Genomic DNA, 20287 nt, shown 5'->3' on the forward strand with positions numbered 1-20287 from the left:
ACCATTAAAACAAATTCTTAAAAAAATTTCCAAGATTTATTAAAAATTCATATCTAAATAAAATTTTTCTTTATATTTATACTTTGGATTTAAAAAAAAAATATATACACTATATACACTTCCGGTCAAAGGTTTGGGGACAGTAGGATTTTTTAAAGTTTTAAAATTAGCTTCTCCTGCTCACCAAGGCTGCATTGATTTCATTAAAATACAGTACAAAATGTACTATTGTGAAATGTTATTACACTATAAAATAACTGTTCAAAAATAGTTTAGAATTTAATTGAATTATTTATTAAAGTGATTTTAATGATGAATTTTCAGCTTCATTACTCCAGTCTTCAGAGTCACATGATCCTTTAGAAATCCCTCTAATATTAATTATTATTATTATTATTATTAATGGTAATAGTAAAAAAGCAATAATGACTGGAGTAATAAATATTTAATAAATTTTATATTTAATAAATGCCGCCTTGATGAACAGAATCATTTTCTTGAAAAAAAAAACAGAAAAAAACAGAAAAAAAGACCCCAAACCTGTAGTGTTAAAAATAAAAAAACTGCTTTTATTCTAACTGAAATAAAACAAGATTTTCTCCAGAAGAAAAAAAATTATCAGACATACTGTGAAAATTTCCTTGCTCTGTTAAACATCATTTGGGAAATATTTAAAAATGTGGGGGAAAAAAAATTAAAGGGGGGCTAATAATTCTGACTTCAACTGTATATATACATATGTATACACAGTTAAAGTCAGAATTATACAGCTGAAGTCAAAATTATACAGCTGAAATCAGAATTATACAGCTTAAGTCAGAACTATAACTCATCTCTAATAACTGATTCATCTTTGCCATGATGGTGACAGTAAATAATTTTTGACTAGATATTTTTCAAGACACTTCTATACAGCTTAACGTGACATTTAAAGGCTTAACTGTTGTAGGTGTATATATATATATATATATATATATATATATATATATATATATATATATATATATATATATATATATATATRTATATATATATATATATATATATATATATATATATATATATATGTATATATATATATATATATATATGTATATATATATATATATATATATATATATATATATATATATATATATATATATATATATATGTATATATATATATATATATATATATATATATATATATATATATATATATAATTGAAGCTAATGGGGCTAATAATTCTGACCTGTATATATTAAGTTTCTTTCTTTATTTTTACATTTGTCAACATTGTCAACATTTTTAAACATTTTTCATTTTAAGCCTAAAGCCTAAAATTGCACTTGGTAGTAAAATCACTATAAAACACATTAACTATTTAAAAAACAAATAAACACTCTGTGAGTAGGGATGTATACCATATCTTTTTTGATACTGTAGTAACAATTTTACACATTTTATAAAATAACTCGATAACAACATTTATATAGCAAAATAATGGGGCACAATTGTAAACTATAAAGACACTTTTTGTAGAAAATTGACCAAATAATATGACCTAAAACTTTTTGTGACCAATAAGCATCAAATTTTAGCAGAAAATATATATTTGTGTGCTATGGGACGAATTAAGAGACCACTTAAAACTTCAAGTTTACCTGCAAATATAATTTATATGAGGTAATACTAGTTTAAGTAAAACACTTTAATTTATTCTGTAAAATTCTGTTATTTAAAGCATTTTTGGACAAAGTATAAAAAAGGTGCTCTGTATTCATGTTTAAAACCACACAATACAAATGTTTTAGTTAAGAAATTTCTGACTTCCAATCATAATAAATGAAAACTTTTTCATTATCCTGAAAAACATTTGTTCTTCAAGACAATATTACTTATTTGAAATTCAGAATAATTGTTACCGGAACTTTTTGAATAACACAAACATTAATCTTTGACACAAACCCATACCTAAATCCAGATTTAAAAAAAGATTTCTAAATTATTTCCATAGCACTTTGATGCTTATAAAATGTTATTGTTGTTTGTTTTGGCTGATTGGGCCATTAAATCCAGATCCTCTCCCATCAGCTGGATTTGGCCCTTTTTCCATCAGTAGGACAACTAAAAAAATAAAAGTGTAAAGAGACAAATGAAATAAGCACATTTTGGCACTAATCAGTGAATAAGATTTAGATTTTATGGCTTAAAGGTCCCATGAAGTGTTTTGAAATGTGCATTTTTAAAAAAAAATTATGTTTGACGTAATCTCAACTGAAAAATGTTGAGAGTGTGGGACATATTGTGGCTCCTCCCCGTGAAAAAAAAAAAAAAAAAAAAAACGGCCAATAGCCTTTTATTTTATTACAGCTCTGCCAGTGAGAGAAGCCTCTTGATGGGGGTGGGGCATGTCAGATACTAGAGATTGGTTGGTCAAGATTTAATGAGAAACTGAAGTATGAGGTGATGTTAAATAAATCGTTGATCCATTTAGGCAGTAGTGACAAACTACAAGCTTTACATTTTTATTATTGTTTTACATTTACTAAATGCAAATTTGTCACTGTGTTGCAGCTCACTAGCTAATAGATATCCTTAAAACTAACAGACTGAAGTAACATAAAAAAAAGTAAAACATTTTCACAGGACCTTTAAAGCGAGTGTCACATCTCAACAGTTTCAACAGTATTTCACCTTTTTTTGGGGCTGCATACAGAATCTCTTTCAAGTTTTTCTTCTCATCTGTGTTAAAAAGCAATTCACACAATTAGAATCTTAGACAGAGTTCACCCAAAAATAAAACTTGTAATAATTTACTCACCCTTCAATTGTGTTCACTTTGTTAATACAAAAGAAGATATTTTGAAGAAAGCTGAAAACCTGCAATCACTGACTTCCACAGAAGGAAAAACAAATACTATAAAAGTCAGTAGCTATGTTTCCATCCACCTGTTTTTATACGAATTTTGGATATACACATAAAAAGACGGCCGATGGAAACACCATGATATGCATACATTTTGAAAATGCGCATAACTGTAGGATAAACTTTTTATTTGATAAGAAAAGATGAGCATAAACTATGATGGAAACACTTTTATTGCACAAATTCCAGGATGCGCATTACAAAAGTCATGTGATTTTGTTATAAGAGATCATATGGTAATCACTTCAGTATTAGTGTTATATTATTAATGACCTCCAGAATTGTCAAGAGTGTCTCACGCCTTCAAATGCCATACGTTCATTGCATGTCGGCATTCGTCTTCTGATGTACAAGCAATTTATCAAATACAATTTTTTTTAATCTATTTTCCCTGCCCCTGGCTCAGTTATATATGGAGAGTGTTTATTTATATAAAAAAAATTATATATATATATATATATATATATATATATATATATATATATATATATAGAGAGAGAGAGAGAGAGAGAGAGAGAGAGAGAGAGAGAGATTTTTTTTCTTTCTTTTTATTAATTTATTTTCTACTGTTGTATTCTTTGCATATTTGTATTTATATTTTTTGTGTATTGTTGTTTGGCCTAATATGTGTTTTTTTTTTGTGTTTTTTTAATTATTATTTTCCTTAGTGCAAGAATATGTAATTGTACTACTTTATTCACAGAGAATGCGAGCAAATTGTGTTCTGCCGCTACATTTGGAGCAGATGATGTCTAATGATTCTATGTATCTGATGCTGTGGCTCTCTGACTAATATATTTGAATAAAAAGCAGAGTGTAACTAATATAAATAAATAAAAAAAGAAGAAAAAAAAAGAAAAGACTGATGCAGCTTCTCCTACTGCAAAAAAAAATTACATTTTTTCTGTTGATATTTGGCGCCAGCGAATCAGTAAATCAAGATTTTGTTCTCTTTGACTTATTGGATTAACGCACGTCTTTTATGTGATATTCCTGTTTTGCGACTAATTTAATTTGCATCTTTGAATGGAAACATAGTGATTACCAGTTTACTGCTTTTTTTCAAAATTTCCTATTTTGTGTCCAACTTAAAATAAAATAAACTCAAAGGTTTGAAATCACTCAAGGGTGAGTAAATATGACTTTAATCCTTTCAAATTGGCCAACAAAAATGTTTTTATTACTTACTCTTTTTGGATGACACGCGACGATGGTAAATCACACCAACAGTTGTAGCAGCAATTACAGCAGCAGCAGCAGCAGGCAGCGTAAAATACGGTAGAATAGCTTTAAAAAGTGAAGATAAACCTGAAACAGCTAAACACAAACACAGATCTTCAGTGTTCTATATTCAATAGTTCACATCAGAGTGGAGTCTGGATTATTGACGACCAGGAAACATGCAAACCAAAAATCACTCTCGACACTTTCAAAATCTCTCACAATGATGACTGGCCATTGAAATATATAAAGAAATAATGCACACCTGATGTGGTGATGTGGACTGGTCATTATTTCCTAATAATTTAACAGCTCATTCATGTCAATTTTTATTTCGCCTAAACTATAATTCCCACAGCTGCAAACATTAATCAGATGTTGCATTTCAGACAATTGTCAGATTTTAGTCCTCAAGCTGCTCCTGTGTTAGGGCTATTCGATATTGGAAAAAATCCTAATCACGATTATTTTGGTCATAATTGTAATCACGATTATTCTAAACGATTATCAGTTTAATTCAAAATTATTAGCGCTCCTGAGAATTTAGTTTTTTTTTAAATAACTATTTCCCAAATTATGTTAAACAGAGCAATCAATATTAATAGTCAATATTAATAGCCCCCTTAAGCAATATATATTTTGATTGTCTGCAGAAGAATCTACTGTTATACAATGACTTGCCTAATTACTCTAATTAAGCCTTTGAATTGCACTTTAATCTAAATGCTTGTATTTTGAAAAACATCTAGTAAAATGTTATGTACTGTCATCTTAGCAGAGATAAAACAAATCAGTAATTAGACATGATATATCAAAACTATTATATTTAGAAATAAGTTTAAAAAAACTTCTTTCCATTAAACAAAAATTGGAGGAAAAGGGTTGCTAATATTCTGGAGGGCTAATAATTCTGACTTCAACTGTATATATATACAGTTATTTTCCTTCCTGCAAAGGAAAGAGAAACAAATACAATAGAATAAAAATATAAAACAAACTGTGCTTTAAGCATCTTCACCCTAAGAAAAACACTTTAGCTACAAATATCCTTCAGTCAAGAGCAGCGAGGAATTTTCTCGTCGTTTGATTAATGATAAAACAGGCGGCAGCATTTCACACTGTCTCTTTAATGGTTTCTCTTTAACGTGTCTTTTGATTCTCAACTCATTTATTACGCAAATGAGGGTTAATATGAATAATCACAAATCACCGCGTTTTGACACCTATTTGACCATTAAAGCACTCATGTTAAGATTACTTTAGAAGTCTGCGCTCCTCTGCTCGTCTCAGTGTGCGAATGAGACAGAATGCTGACAGCGTGCTTGTGCGCGTGTTGCACAAACACATAAGCACGCGGTCTTTCGCATTTTTGGTATATGATGCAATAATCGTTTATCTCGATTAATGGTTTTTCATAATCGTTAGAAGCCATAATCGAAATCGGATTTTCGATTATTTGCACAGCTTTATCCTGTGTGTAGCACTACTTTCTTACACGTCGCATCCTAAGCGTTCTGTTGTGTTTTGATGTGATTTTTCTACTGTTGGCTATAGCTGTGAAATAACTGAAATCATTCAGCATAGTGATATGGTGCTGTAATGCACTGCTTTTGCAGCTATAGCAGTGCATTAATCTAAAAAAATAACAGTACACATAAAATGTGCATTAGGTAATAAGAATTAAGCAGTCAACAGCCCAATAGTTTGGATAATGGTAATAAAATATGACAAGAATCTCAGATTGAACTGTGTTTGAACAAACAAATCTCAATAAAGCCAGATAACTTTGACAGATAAAGAATGCAGTCACAAAATTAATTGTATGATAATATTTACACAACACATTGTTCACCCTCAATAATTATGTTTACTTGGACATCAGTAATTAAATTGTTTGCCTTAATCTAATTAAGAAAATTATAAGATTAAGGTGTTTTCACGAGTTGCTTTTTGAATGTTTTTTTCATGATCCCGTTTTACATGTTATAGGACATATTTAAATTGACGTCATTGTGTCATCGTGCTCTCCGCATTTTCTCTGGAGTTTCATGCAAGTTCGGGTGTTTTATTATTAATTTGTCGACCTTAATTGCAGTTTGGCACTTTCACTTTCATTCAGGCATGTTCCTTATGACAAACGAGATATTAGATGCAACTATGAACTGCTGGAAGATTTGCTTTAATGGAAGTTCATGCCGCATGCTGAATGGAAGAAGAAAAACCTCCGCATTTCACGATGCAGGTGTCTGAGGTCTGCACTGACTCGGTAGGTGCAAAGAGTGTCAAACAGCCATGTGTGTGTATGTGTGTGTGTGGACTATCCTGTCACAAAACGCTGCGAAAAGTCCTACATGATGGTATTAGTTTGATTAAAGTGTTTACATGTGTCTGTAATGCATTTTAATAATGCGACTAAAATCGGCATACTCCACACGTCTTAATTCGATTTCTCTTTAGTTTGATTATGACCTTAATCTGATTAAAATTTATCAAAAAAATTGCTGTTTACATGGTCGACTCTTAGAGTATTGTCTTAATCGCATTTAAATCAAATTATTGGTGTCCATGTAAACGTAGTCAATGTCAGCCTCAATAATTTCTCTTGTAAAACATATTCATTAAACATGGACTTTGTTAGTTTCCAGACTCATTGCAGCAGCTCCTTTACTTTGAGCTTTTTAGTCCATTGTTTAAAGAGTTTTTTTTACCTTATTTTCTGTTTATTTTATTTTGCTATCTTTAACTTGCATAAATGAACTTTACTGCCCTGCAGACTCAAAGTACAGTAACTACACAATCACTAAAACTAAGAAAAATATCTTTATCTGTTACACCAGCTAGCCAATCATGTTGGTAGATAGTTTTGTTTCTCTGAAACAGGACGAAAAAGACTTTAAACACTATCACATTAAAAAAGTCCACATGAAATCAATATGGACAATGTTTATTTTACAATAATGCTGAGTTTTAAGCTGTGGTCACACTGCACTTTTCTCCCCATAGTCTTCCATTCATATGCACACGAAAGTGTCAGTCCGGTAACGCAAGCTCGTGAGACTTTTTTTTTTTAGTATGTATTAATGAATGTATATCATTGAAAGTGCGCTTAACTTGTGGGGTTCCCCAAGGATCTATTCTTGCCCCTGTTCTGTTCTGTTTGTTATTGTTTCCCTCGAGCTCAATATTCAGGAAGTATGGCCTATCCGGTTACTTTTATGCTGATGACACGCAAATCTATGTGCTTCTCGAACAAAACGAGAGTGCTAGTGTTACATCCTATGATGTCTTTAGGTAATAAGTTGTTGGTGTGAGTGGCAGCTTATTGCTCTCCCCTTTTGTTTTATTTATCGCTCTCTCTGCCTCTCTCTCTCTCTCTCTCATTGAGCAGCGTTCCAAACCAGCCGCACCTGTTTTCAATCAGAGCAAATCGGATCGGTCGCTGTTGATTGAGCTTCCAGGCTTTATAAAGAGGCAGAGCAGCAAAGCACGGAGAGAGTCCCTGTTTTCCCTAACCCAGTGATTATAGTGCAATAGAGATTTTGTTGGATATTTAGAACTTTGAGCTTGTGAATCTTGTGAGATTATAGTGTGAATAAGTGTGACGTGTAACTTTATGTGAAAAGTAAGCCGTGTAGAGAGACGAGTGCTGATTTATTTTTTTGTTTAGCCTTTAAGTTTCCTCCTGTTTCTGGATTTAGCCAGGTTGTGGGGTAAGAGCATTGTCATTGATTTTTGAGTCTGTCTGTCTGTCTATTTATATTTAAGGAAATCTAGAACTTTGTCAATTTAGGAAGCTTTTGTTTTGTTGGTTATTTTGGCCTTACCCTCTCATAATGATTTTGGTTAGGAGAATTTTTATTTAAGTATCTCTTTGTTTTTGTTTATCCTGTCTGGAAATGTAAAAATATATAAAAATTTGTTAAACAGTGAATAAAAGCTATTTTTCTTTTGAAATCTTTTTTTAGAGTTTTTTTGTTGTTGTTGTTGTTGTTGTTGTTATTATTATTATATCTGAAGTGAAAGTATGCTGGGATAGAGAAAAAAGGGGATTCTTCACGCACATTATTAAATATTAATTTATTATTAATTCGATCCAATTAAAATTTGAGATTTATTTATTTTTATTTTATTTTTTTTATCCTAATTTTATTTTGTTACTTGTCTCCGTACCCCTAGAAAAGGGACAAAACTGTAACAGCTAGGCTATGCATACTGTCTGCCTGTTTATTAGAGGTTAAGGCTTGGATGTCAAATTATTTTTTTTTAAACTAAATGAGAAAAAGACTGAGACAATTGTTTTTGGCCCTCTAGCTGGCTCGGGAAAGCTGAATCAAATGTTATTTGATTGATTGTACAATTTAGCTGACTGCGTTAAACCATCTGTAAGAAATCTAGGTTTTATACTGGATTCTGCCCTTCTATTTGACAAACAGATAAATGCAGTAGTTAAATCCTGTTTTTTTTTTTTTTTTTTTTTTTTTTTTTTTTTTTTTTTTTTCCCCCAGCTGAGATTATTAGCCAAAGTGAAGGGCTTTTTAACTCAGATTTTTAGCGCAGATTTGAAAGATTAATTCATGCATTTCGTCACCTTAGAATTATAAGGCTCTATCTGACATTTTTTGTCAAAATTGAGTTATTGACATTCTTATTAAATGAAATCTTATTTACGTTATGGTATGTTTTTTACAAGTTGTTTACATTTAAGACCTTTAATTTCAAAAACAAATGTTACACATGGACTGTTTGCTATATGGAATGCAAAACCTTTGAAGCTCGTTATCTCAATCACTCAGAACGCAGATAGAACCTTATAATTCCAAGGTAACGAATTATATCACCACGTTTGGATTATCGTAACTCCATTTATAAGAGTATTGGCCAATCCTTTATAAATCGTTTTCAAGTGGTCCAAAATGCAGCTGCTAGGCTTCTTACTGGCACTCTCAAGTTTAGCTACATTACTCCTATCCTGTGCTCTCTAAATTGTTTGCCGATATGTTTTAGAATTGAGTTAAAAATTTTAATGTATGTTTTTAAGGTTTTAAATGGCCTGGCTCTGATTTACCTGTCTAATCTTATCACTGTTAAAGAATCTGGCAGATGTTTAAGGTCATCTAACCAGAAAATGCTAGTTGTTCCCAGATCCAAAAAAAAAAAAAAAAAGGAGCTCGAGCTTTCTCAGAAGTAGGTCCTAAAATGTTGAATGGGTTACCCATGTCCATTAAAACAATTTTTTAATGAATCTTTGTTTAGAGGGAAACTTAAACTACACCTCCTAGAAAAAGCTTTTTAAATTGAGAAAATTAACCCTATTGTACCCGCTGTATCTGGTGTTTTGTTATTTATCGTTGTTGCTTGGTATGTTGAATGTATTACATTTTATCTTTTTATTTTTTTATGATTTGTTTTTAGGTTTGTACAGCACAATGGTCAACTGTTGTTTTATTGTGCTTTTATAAATAAAAAAACTAAACCTCTCTGGACAGAAATTTTATATATGGAGCAATCGCTCCGTTTTTAGATGTCTAATCATCTTGTTTAATCCTGCCCCTTTTCGTAGCAGCGTACAATAGAATTTTGCAAGCTCAAAATGTAGTGTGACTGCGGCTTTATTCTAAACCATGGTCCTGGAGCCACCAATTCATCAGTGTACTACTTATGCTGCGGTCCCACTAGAATTTCAGCATGCAAAATTCTATTATTCGGCAATAAAGCAAGGTGATTAGACATTTAAAAAAAGCGAGCGATTGGTCCATATTTTAAAGTTCTGTCCAGAGGGGTCGTGTTTTGATCTTCGATTGGTCTCACGCAGTCAAGTAATGTGATTTCGCAGGTCAGAGTTCACTAAGCTTGACTTTGTAACACAGCAAAATGTGAAACTTGTCGCATGCATTTTCAGTCTGACGCATTCGCGTGCGTATGAAGGGAAGTCTATGGGGAGAAAAGTGCAGTGTGACCGCGGCTTTACTGTTGCGGGGAGGGTGTGGTTGAACTACCTGCAACGCCAGAGAACGGGTTGGGAGACCGGCGGCTGAAAAAAATACATTAATCAAAGTAATCATGTTTTCTTTCAGTGATTGGGCCCGGAAAGACTAAAGAGAGAGGACGGATAAGGAACAAGAGAGAGGCACTTCTGAGTGCTCTGACTAAAAAATGTATAACATTAAAATCTTTTGAATTATCTGTATCGCCGACCCTGCCTCCTTCCAAGGGTTCTGCACCAGTTTAGTAAAAGTTTGTTTGGAAGAAGAAGGCAGGGTCGGTGGTACAGGTAATTCAAAAGATTGTATTGTCATCAATTTTTTTTAGTCTGAGCAATCAGAAGGGTCTCTCTCTCGTTCGTTCCTGAACTGTCCTCTCTCTTTAGTCAATCACAGAGAGAAAACATGTGTTAATCACTGTGATTGACATACTTTTTCAGCCGCCAGTCTCCCAAGCTGCTCTCCGCTGTTGCGGGTAGTTCGACCATGCTTGCATAATAAGAGTGGCTCTCTTGACAAATGCCCATGGCTTTTAATGATACTCACCAGTGACATTAACGCTGAAATTCTTTAAGATGGTGACATTGAAGTTGTTGCTTCTGCTGATCATGATCTCTACATAATAATCTCCAGAGTCTGTGGTGTTCATGATGGTCAGAGATCCAGTTTGATTGTCCAACATCAATCCCTCTCTGAAACGCTCCTCTCCATTTTCATTGATTTCAGCAATAAGATGGTCATTAAAATGCCACTTTATCACATCAGTGGTTTTAATTTGTATACGAGTGTCTAAAGTGACAGATTCTCCCCCTTTCACAAACTTTCTCTTCACTTTGGCAGCAGAATCATCTGAAACACAAACCAACAGATGAAAGAGGATGTTTATTTTAAACATAAACTGAAATATTGGATTGTAAGGAAATATTTTACACACAGTATTCCCTAATCCTGGGGAACAAAGTAAAAACAATTTAAACAGATTGTGGCTATTTTGCGACCAAAATTTTTTCCCCTATTAGAGTTTCGTAACATACTTGCATAGATGATTCTCAGCTTTATTTCCCTTCGAAATCAGGTACTGATAGTGTCCTTTTGTTGGCCTATTTTGATGACATTGAAAAACTGGATGGCCAATAATTTTCTTTAATTGAATTAAACAGGATTGAGGTTACATTGTTTGGCCCTCCTAACCTTTTTAAAAAATTAAGGCCAACTCTGGGCTTTAAAAAACATAAATTAAATAGTAAAACAGAGATTGAGAGGGAATCTTTTATTCTGAATTCAAATTTTACAAACAAATCATATCTGTAGTTAAAGCCTTTTTTAAAGCCAATAGTATAAAAATTCTGGTTCGTATTAACTCTATGCTGGGTCAAATATGGACAAACCTGATGTTTAGTTACTTTAATAAAATTTAATTTGAATAATATTTACCCCAACTGTTGGATTTGTCCATATTTTCAGAAGTAAAAGGAATTTATCTAAATCTAGGAACTTATCTAAAACTAAGAATTTTTTTTTTTTAGTTTTAATTAAACTGAGCTTGTTATTCATTCAGAAAGTATTCACTTTTTCCACATGTTTTTTAAGTTACAGCCTTATTCCAAAATGGATTAAATTAATTTATTTCCTCAAAATTCTACACACAATACCCCATAATGACAATGTGAAAAAAGAGTTTTTGCAATTGTTGCAAATTTATTAAAAATAAAAAAGCTGAGAAATCACATGTACATCAGTATTCACAGCCTTTGCACAATACTTTGTTGATGCACCTTTGGCAGCAATTACAGCCTCAAGTCTTTTTGAATATGATGCCACAAGCTTGTCACACCTGTCTTTGGGAATTTTTGCCCATTCCTCTTTGCAGTACCTCTCAAGCTCTATCAGGTTGGATAGTAAGCGACAGTGTACAGCCATTTTCAGATCTCTCCAGAGATGTTCAATAGGATTTAGGTCTGGGCTCGGGCTGGGCCACTCAAGGACATTCAACGAGTTGTTGTGAAGCCACTCCATTGATATTTTGGCGGTGTGCTTTGGGTCATTGTCCTGCTGGAAGATGAACCATCGCCCCAGTCTGAGGTCTAGAGCATTCTGAAGCAGGTTTTCATTCAGGATGTCTCTGTACATTGCTGCATTCATCTTTCCCTTTATCCTGACTGGTCTTCCAGATCCTGCTGCTAAAAAACATCCCCACAGCATGATGCTGCCACCACCATGCTTCACTGTAGGGATGGTATTAGCCTGGTGAAAAGCGGTGCCTGGTTTTCACTCCAAAGAGTTCAATTTTAGTCTCATCAGACTAGTTAATTTTGTTTCTTATGGTCTGGGAGTCCTTCAGGTGCCTTTTGGCAAATTACAGGTGGTCAGTGTCTTTCGTCTGGCCACTCTACCATACAGGCCTGATGGTGGATTGCTGCACAGATAGTTGTCCTTCTGTAAGGTTCTCCTCTCTTCACATCAGAACGCTGGAGCTCAGACAGAGAGGTTATTGATCACCTCCCTGACTAAGGATCACCGGCCAGCTCTAGGAAGAGTCCTGGTGACATCTTCCACTTACAGATGATGGAGGCCACTGTGCTCATTGCAACTTTCAGAGAAGCAGAAATATTTCTGTAACCTTCCCCAGCCTTGTACCTCGAGACAATCCTGTCTCGGAGGTCTAAAGACAATTCCTTTGTCTTCATGCTTGGTTTGTGCTTTGACATGTACTGTCAACTCTGGGAGCTTATATAGACAGGTGTTTGCCTTTTCAAATCATGTCCAATCAACAGAATTTACCACAGGTGACTCCAATGAAGCTGCTGAAACATCTCAAGAATGATCAGTGGACACAGAATGTACCTGAGCTTAATTTAGAGATTTACGGCAAAGGCTGAGAATACTGATGTACATTTGACTTTTTTATATTTACTAAGTTTGCAACAATTTCAAAAACTAATTTTCACATTGTCATTATGGGGTATTGTGTGTAGAATTTTAAGTAAATAAACAAATTTAATGCATTTTGGAATAAGGTTGTAACATAAAAAAAAATGTAGAAAAAGTGAAGCGCTATGAATACTTTCCGAATGAAGCACTTGATGTTACTAATCACCTTACTAAATTGTATTATTTTTCTATGCTTTGGTCGTCATCAAAGTTATTGGTTATTCTAAAATCTTGTTTATGAACTAAAGGGAACAGGGCTTTTTCATTTTCACAGGGTATATGCAGGAATCCTAATGGAAATTTCAATACCTTTTTAAGACGTTTTAAAGACCTTCTCAGAGTATTTAATACCTCATCGCTACTTCAAGTTCTAATCAGTATCAAACTTTAACATAATAAACAGTTAATAAACAGTTGTAGTTAAATAAATCTTTTTTCCAAGTTTAAAAGAATAAATTATATGGTTGTTTTCAGGGACAGGCTTCAGCTACTGTTTAAACTGGTCTTTCTCCACCTAGGAGTATTCAAACTTACATTTTCCCCATTTGTCATGTTTTGCTCTATCGCAGTGGTCACCAAACTTGTTCCTGGAGGGCCGGTGTCCTGCAGATTTTAGTTTCAACCCTAATCAAACACACCTGAACAAGCTAATCAAGGTCTTACTATGTATACTTGAAACATCCAGACAGGTGTGTTGAGGCAAGTTGGAGCTAAACCCTGCAGGGACTGGTAATCCCTGCTATATGGTTTCGCTACATGTGAAGAGCGACACATCACCTTCCCGCCATTGTTGCAAATGACGTGACATCACCCGGACAGAGGAGCTTGGCCAAACGATCATCGGCCCAAACCAATCGCGTTAATATTAATACATTGTTAATATTAGGAGGAAAATAAATACATTTATGCTTTTTTGGAGTCACTTTGTACAAAGCTTGAACAAAATTTAAGACCTTGTAAAAACATGATTAAGACTTTTAAATACCTTTTAAGGGCCTTCATTTTCTCATAATTATTTATCAACTCTTAACACTTTTTAAGACCTTGCGGACACCCTGTTTCAGTTTTTGGTCCTGTACACTGTGATTTATTAACTTTATCCATCAGATTATCCATCAGAATAATCTTTTGAAACATATTTTCCTCAGTATTTCTCTTAACTTGAAGAAGAAGAAAAAACACTTTTGTTTTTTAACTTTTTCTTTGTTTTGGTCATGTTTAGTATTATTACTCTATTTTATTGTACTAAACTTGCTAACATTCATTAATGACTCACCATTAACAGAAACTTTGAAGACATTTTGACGGGGTCTGCTGCTGCTGCTGAAGATGTTTAGTTTGTAATCTTCAGCTTCTGTTTTTCTGATGTTCATGATGGTCAGAGATCCAGTCTGATTGTCCAGCTTCAGTCGGTTTCTGAAGCTCTCAGTGCCATTACTACACTGAACATCTGTACAGATCTGACTGGGATTTACAATGATTTGAGCTATGAGAATATTCTGAAAATACCATTTAATTTTGTTCTGTTGGCTTGTTTCAACACCAGTGTGAAGAGTGACTGAATCGCCCTCTGCCAGTGAAATTCCCGTCGCGTCATCCTCAGACACACCTGCGGAAGGAATTGTTAATTATAAATCTCGTTTTAAACAAATAATTTAAAAAATGTAAGAGGAGATAATTGTGATTTTTTATTTTTTTTTTTACATCAATTTGTTTTTGGTGTTGTTGTGCCGACAGGTGCATTATAGTGCCAGTCACATTTCAAGAGTTCACACTTAGATATTGCTTGACAACTGTAAGCAGGTTTGGAATGCTGTCCCGGGAGAGAACCCTGAGCTCGGAGATAGTTGAGCCCAGGGCTCCCGCCAGGTCCATATAGCATGTGAGGGGAGTACGAGATCAGGTGGTTCTCGAGAGCTCCCCTTTTGTAAAGGAGAAAAGGAGGAGAAAGGGGGTGGATGGGGGGGGGGTTTCTTTGGAAAACGAAGATAAGGAAGTAATATCTAGCTAGGCTACTTATAGTGAGTTAGGATAGATCTGATTGGCTAACTAATGAGTGTAGATAGGTGGCCAGCTGCAGTCAATTATATCACGTGCTCCTCTCGAAATTAGTTTGAAAAACTTCACCTAAATAATAACCTACATTAAATGTAGTTGTTTAAATGCATATATTTGGAAGGAAAAACTACAAATGAAGATTTTTCTAAAGATATAACGTGTTTTTTGCAATAATACACTTTATACAGTACATTTATTATTATTTTAATGCATGTACAGCTTTTTGTTGTCATTGATTGATAAAAAGCAGCTCAAGAGTAGGGCTGGGTGATATGGCAAAAATCTCAATAATTGTTTTTTATATTGAATGATAATAATATATATTTCGATATATTAGTTGTTGATGCTTTTAGATTTAAAAAAGTACCCCAACAATGACTGGATCCACAACAATTTGAGGGTCTATTAAGCGACATAACATATTTCAGGCCGATACATTTTCGGTTGTCGAAAATTCTGTACATTTCTAACATCAACACACTTTAAGATTCCCATTGTTGCACATTTCTGCTGTGTGATTGGCTCTTAGATCAATATAGAGTAAAAAAGTTCAGTGCTGCTCCTTGTTTTTGACACAAATTTTATTGCAATTCGATATAATATCGTTTATCTGCCCAGCCCTACTCAAAAGTATGGTAATAATGTGTATTGTTAACTGTAAAGCATGTCTACTGTATATTACATATATTGTGTAGGCCTAGATGGCATAAGTCTAAAAGTAAATTGTACAGTATCATACGTGTATATATAAAATTGTACTTGACAACAGGGTGCAAATTATACAATTGAATCAATTTTTTCGGTTAGGGGAGAGCGCGGCGGAAAGTAACAGTTTTTGGTTTTGGCCAAAATAATGAACAAAGTAATGGAGCTGGACAAACCCTATTTTTTACCAACAAAACAAAAGCCTCTCCTACAAATGCGCGCTGAAATTATGATCGCTGGACCTATTGTTTCTGTGCAGTATTTCCAAAAAGTGCCAGGAGTAAAAATTTTACTATTTACCCCACCTGGGGGCACGTTGTAACAGAAAGGGGGTTAGCTTTAACATGTGCTTAACAAGGCAGATTTCACACAATTATCTTAATTTCTGTTTACTTTAAATAGTAGCTATATTTCCTCACTAAGCTCAATTTATAATTTTTTTTTAAATTTATTTATTGAATAAACACATTTGGATTTCTTTGGATTATTATCCATTATTATAAAATGCATTTATTTGCATTATTAGCAATAAAATATTTTTTTTCTATTAAAAAACATTTTTATATAAAAAGTTCTCAACATTACACTCAAAAATGAAACATTATTTTGTCAGTTTAATTGGTGTTCAACAGTGAGTGGCTTATTTGTAACACTTGGGGCCCTATCATACACCCGGCGCAATAAGGCGCAAGATGCGTTTCCCTGACGTGTTGCTATATTCAGATCAATGCAACCCTAATTTTCCCGTTTTTTTTTTGCACCAATTTGTTAAAATACCAAATCCATTTGCGCCAATTTGTGGACTCATGGGTGTTACAAGGTGTGTTAAGGCGCATTGTCTAAAAATAGACTTTGTAATAGACCAGTTGAAAGCAGGTCTAAAGTCCAGCGCAGAGTGCGTTAGTTGTGCGCTTCACATACATATTGCTTAAAACACACAGGATGTACAGCAATACACAAATATCTTTACTAATTAAAAAGAATGAAAGGAATTAAATATTAGAAAAATTATTATTTTTTAGATAAATATAAAAACCACTGCCTCTATGCCTTCTTCATCTCGGCGGGCTTTTTAGTTCATTCATGACAATTTGCTTTTGTATAATGTTATAATTATTAGAAATACTTATTATATGCATATTAATATTTGTTAAAAAAAAAACAAGTTTAGATGCGTCCACCTGTCAGGTTTTAGACCATATGGGAATAGGAACAGGACGTGTGTTTGAATAAAACTCTTCATTATTATTGTTCATTTATTCGTTTGCTGGAAATTAGAACTGAATTTAGAAATAGTTTGAAACAAATCTTTGTGCTTAACAAACGAAAGTAATTATGTAGGCTAATGTATGTGCGTACAACATGTTTCTTTATCCAAGAAAGAGAGAAAGTGAAAGAGAAAGTAAATTGGAGGCTGATTGGAGGAGGCTCATTCTTTATCCTCTCGCTGTAGAGGCTATTTAACTGTGTTCTCTCTAGTGATGCGTTCAGTTTTTCCACTTACAAAGTCCTCCATGAAAATGCACCGCGGCGCAGAGTGTATTTTTTCATCCTTAAAATAGCAAAAGTGGATTCAGACATACCCTTAATGTCATGTTTCGTGTTTTCCACAAAACTGGCTGACAGTCACTATATTTATTTTACATCTTTCAAAATGGTTCCATCTTTTAGCCTAGAGGTGGTAATTACAGCTATATCAAATTTTACTTACATACTTTCACAGATTTTTAAAAAATAAAATAACATTGACTATAATAAAAAATACTTTTATGCTGCAAAAATGGTTTCTCCTCTGTTTCTCACCCAAATTTCGCCGAACTTTTTCAATAATTGGCAGGAAGACGCCTGCCGACACTGTGGTGAAAACCTCTGAAGCATGCCATGGTTAACCCTGAGCAAATACCTTAAAACTCTGTGTTACATTTTACCCCCGTGCTCCCCTGTTTGGTAATATGCCTCAGTGAAAAAATGTTTATATTTTTAATTCAAATACATTTTATTTATTTGAGGGATATTGAGTGGTTCTCAATTACATTTGTGAAATTAAATAAAGGTAATTAATAAATGACCATGAAAGACTGCACATATTTTTTTATCTTACTGTTTAACTTCCATGTGCGAGCCAGTATATAATAACAAAATATGCATCTAGATTTACAGACACCTACAAACACTTTTTTTTAAAGAAACATGTTTTGTGAACATTTACAGTTGAAGTCAGAATTATTTGCCCCGTGAATTATTAGTCCCCCTGTTTACTTTTTTCCTCCAATTTGTTTAACAAAGAACAGATTTTTTTCAACACATTTCTGCACTTAATAGTTTTAATAACTAATTTCTAATAACTGATTTATTTATAGTAAATAATATTTGAATACATATTATTCAAGACACTTCTATACAGCTTAAGGTGACATTTAAATGCTTAACTAGGTTAATTAGGTTAACTAGGCAGGTTAGGGTAATTAGGCAAGTTATTGTATAACGATGGTTTGTTCTGTAGATTATTGGAAAAGAAATTAGCTTCAAGGGGCTAATAATATTGACCATAAATGGTGTTTGTTTTAAAATTTAAAAAAAAAGAAAAAAAAAAATCAAAAGGGGGCTAATAATTCAGCTTTCAACTGTACACTGTCTGTTATATTTTTCATGTAACGTAATAGCTTATATAGTGCTGATGAAAGGCAAATATATTTTAGTTTAATAGAAAACTCGGCCTCTTCATGATATAAGGATAATTTCCAACATATGTGCTTATTTTCTATTTATATATCTTTTGAAATATGGTAGTTGAGTGCGTGAAGTGTCCATCATTACACACTTCATTTTAGCGGCTGAATGAGTGCATCATCCGGGAAATTAAAGTGCACTTATTATTTTTATAGTTTTCAGTGTGAACACACTACTTACACTGTTTATACTTCAAAATGGCGTAGAATAGTGCATAAGTATGCGATTTGGGACGCAGCTATACTGTCTACTGTACGGTGGCCCAGTATGGACAAAACGCAAAACGCAAAAAAAAAAAAAAAAAAAACACAACACAATAACATAAAAACACCAGGGAAACATTGCACAAAAGCAAGATCAAGCATTAAACTGGGATTTTCAAACTATCCTGACTTAATTTTGTCCTTAGTTGCATAAAAGCAGACTAAATTAAGCTAGGAAGTTTATGGTTGCTTTTTTAATTCCGTTGTGTTGTGCACTACTGGAAATTTTTATTCATTCATTTTATTTTCGGCCTAGTCCCTTTATCATCAGGGGTCGCCACAGCTAATGAACCACCAACTTATCCAGCATATGTTTTACCCAGCGGATGTTCTTCCAGCCGCAACCCAACACTGGGAAACACCTATACACTCTTGCAATCACACTCATACAGTACGATCAATTTAGTTTATTCAATTCACCAATAGCGCATGTGTTTGGACTGTGGGGGAAATCGGAGCACCCAGAGGAAACCCACACCAACACAGGGAGAACATGCAAACTCCTACTGGAAACTTCATTTATTTATTTATCTAATTATTTATTATTGAATAACGTAAAGAAGTACAATACAAGTCAAGTACAACAAATGCAAAGAAATTTTCAAAGGCTATAGGGGAGATATGAACAATATCATAGGGATACATTAAATGATTTACAGACATGTACAATTCCCATAGCTTTTTGATTCTTTGAGAGTAATATAGACTCAATATATGTAATGCTTTACTTCATTTTTAATGCAAAAAAAAAAAGAATTTTTGCCAGAAAATTTACATTCATGAAAAAGAAATTGGGCTATTAAAATAAAGAAATTAATTTTAAAAATGTATGGGTCTTTTTGTTTCTAGAGTTTTCAAAAATTCCCAAAAGAACATCTTTCCAATGCAAACCAATATTTTCATCCTACTAGAAACTTTATGAATAGATTAAGCTGATCGGGAGCACATCAATCCACTCAAGTCATGTAATTTCCAGTGGTGTACAGTAACAAGCTACAAATACTCAAATTACTGTAATTGAGTATTTTTTTTCCTCAGGAATTGTAATTTACTAAGCAGTTTTATAAATGTGCACTTTTACTTTCCCCTGAGTACATCTTTAGTGCACTATCATAATTTACTAAGCAGTTTTATAAATGTGCACTTTTACTTTCCCCTGAGTACATCTTTAGTGCACTATCATAATTTACTAAGCAGTTTTATAAATGTGCACTTTTACTTTCCCCTGAGTACATCTTTAGTGCACTATCAGTGCTTTTACTCCACTACTTTTCTTCAAACTGCAGTCTCTACCTAAGATTTTCTTGTCTATGGAGATTAGAAAATTCAATCCTGTTAGTCCAATCAAATCACACAAAGAAGGTAAATTGCCTCATAATAAACTCCCTCAAGACATGGGCGATTTATAATTGCAGCAAACTGTTTGGAACCATTAAAAGTGTCCAAGAAGATGTCCAAAATCTTTACACGCATTGACCCAGAGACTG

General features: G+C 33.4%; 2 protein-coding genes across 2 annotated transcripts in view; both read right to left on the bottom strand.

The window, feature by feature from the left end:
* Positions 1-5735, bottom strand: part of s1pr4 (sphingosine-1-phosphate receptor 4) — a 525180-nt gene extending 519445 nt beyond the window's left edge. Inside the window, exon 1 of the mRNA XM_073936349.1 lies at positions 5595-5735. The gene's annotated coding sequence lies outside the window, so the exon portion shown is untranslated. The remainder of the gene's footprint in view (positions 1-5594) is intronic.
* si:rp71-36a1.5 lies at positions 1279-14659 on the bottom strand. Its single transcript, XM_021469531.3, has 5 exons — positions 14321-14659; positions 10660-10962; positions 4100-4228; positions 2680-2727; positions 1279-2109 (listed from the first exon to the last, which is right to left on the bottom strand). The coding sequence occupies exons 1-5, from the start codon at positions 14415-14417 to the stop codon at positions 2021-2023; spliced, it is 666 nt and encodes a 221-aa protein (XP_021325206.1). The 5' UTR covers positions 14418-14659; the 3' UTR covers positions 1279-2020.
* Positions 14660-20287: the final 5628 nt, after the last annotated feature.

This window comes from Danio rerio, chromosome 22, assembly GCF_049306965.1.
Source record: "Danio rerio strain Tuebingen ecotype United States chromosome 22, GRCz12tu, whole genome shotgun sequence".
NCBI classification, from domain to species: Eukaryota; Metazoa; Chordata; class Actinopteri; order Cypriniformes; family Danionidae; genus Danio; species Danio rerio.

Excerpts from the sequence above, each read along its gene's own strand:
- si:rp71-36a1.5 (XM_021469531.3), bottom strand. The coding sequence starts at position 14,417 with ATGAACATCAGAAAAACAGAAGCTGAAGATTACAAACTAAACATCTTC. Across the intron at positions 4,229-10,659 it reads TTTCAGCGTTAATGTCACTG|CTGTTTCAGGTTTATCTTCA; the intron begins GTGAGTATCATT and ends GTTTGTGTTTAG. Across the intron at positions 2,728-4,099 it reads TCGCGTGTCATCCAAAAAGA|ATGAGAAGAAAAACTTGAAA; the intron begins GTAAGTAATAAA and ends TTTTTAACACAG.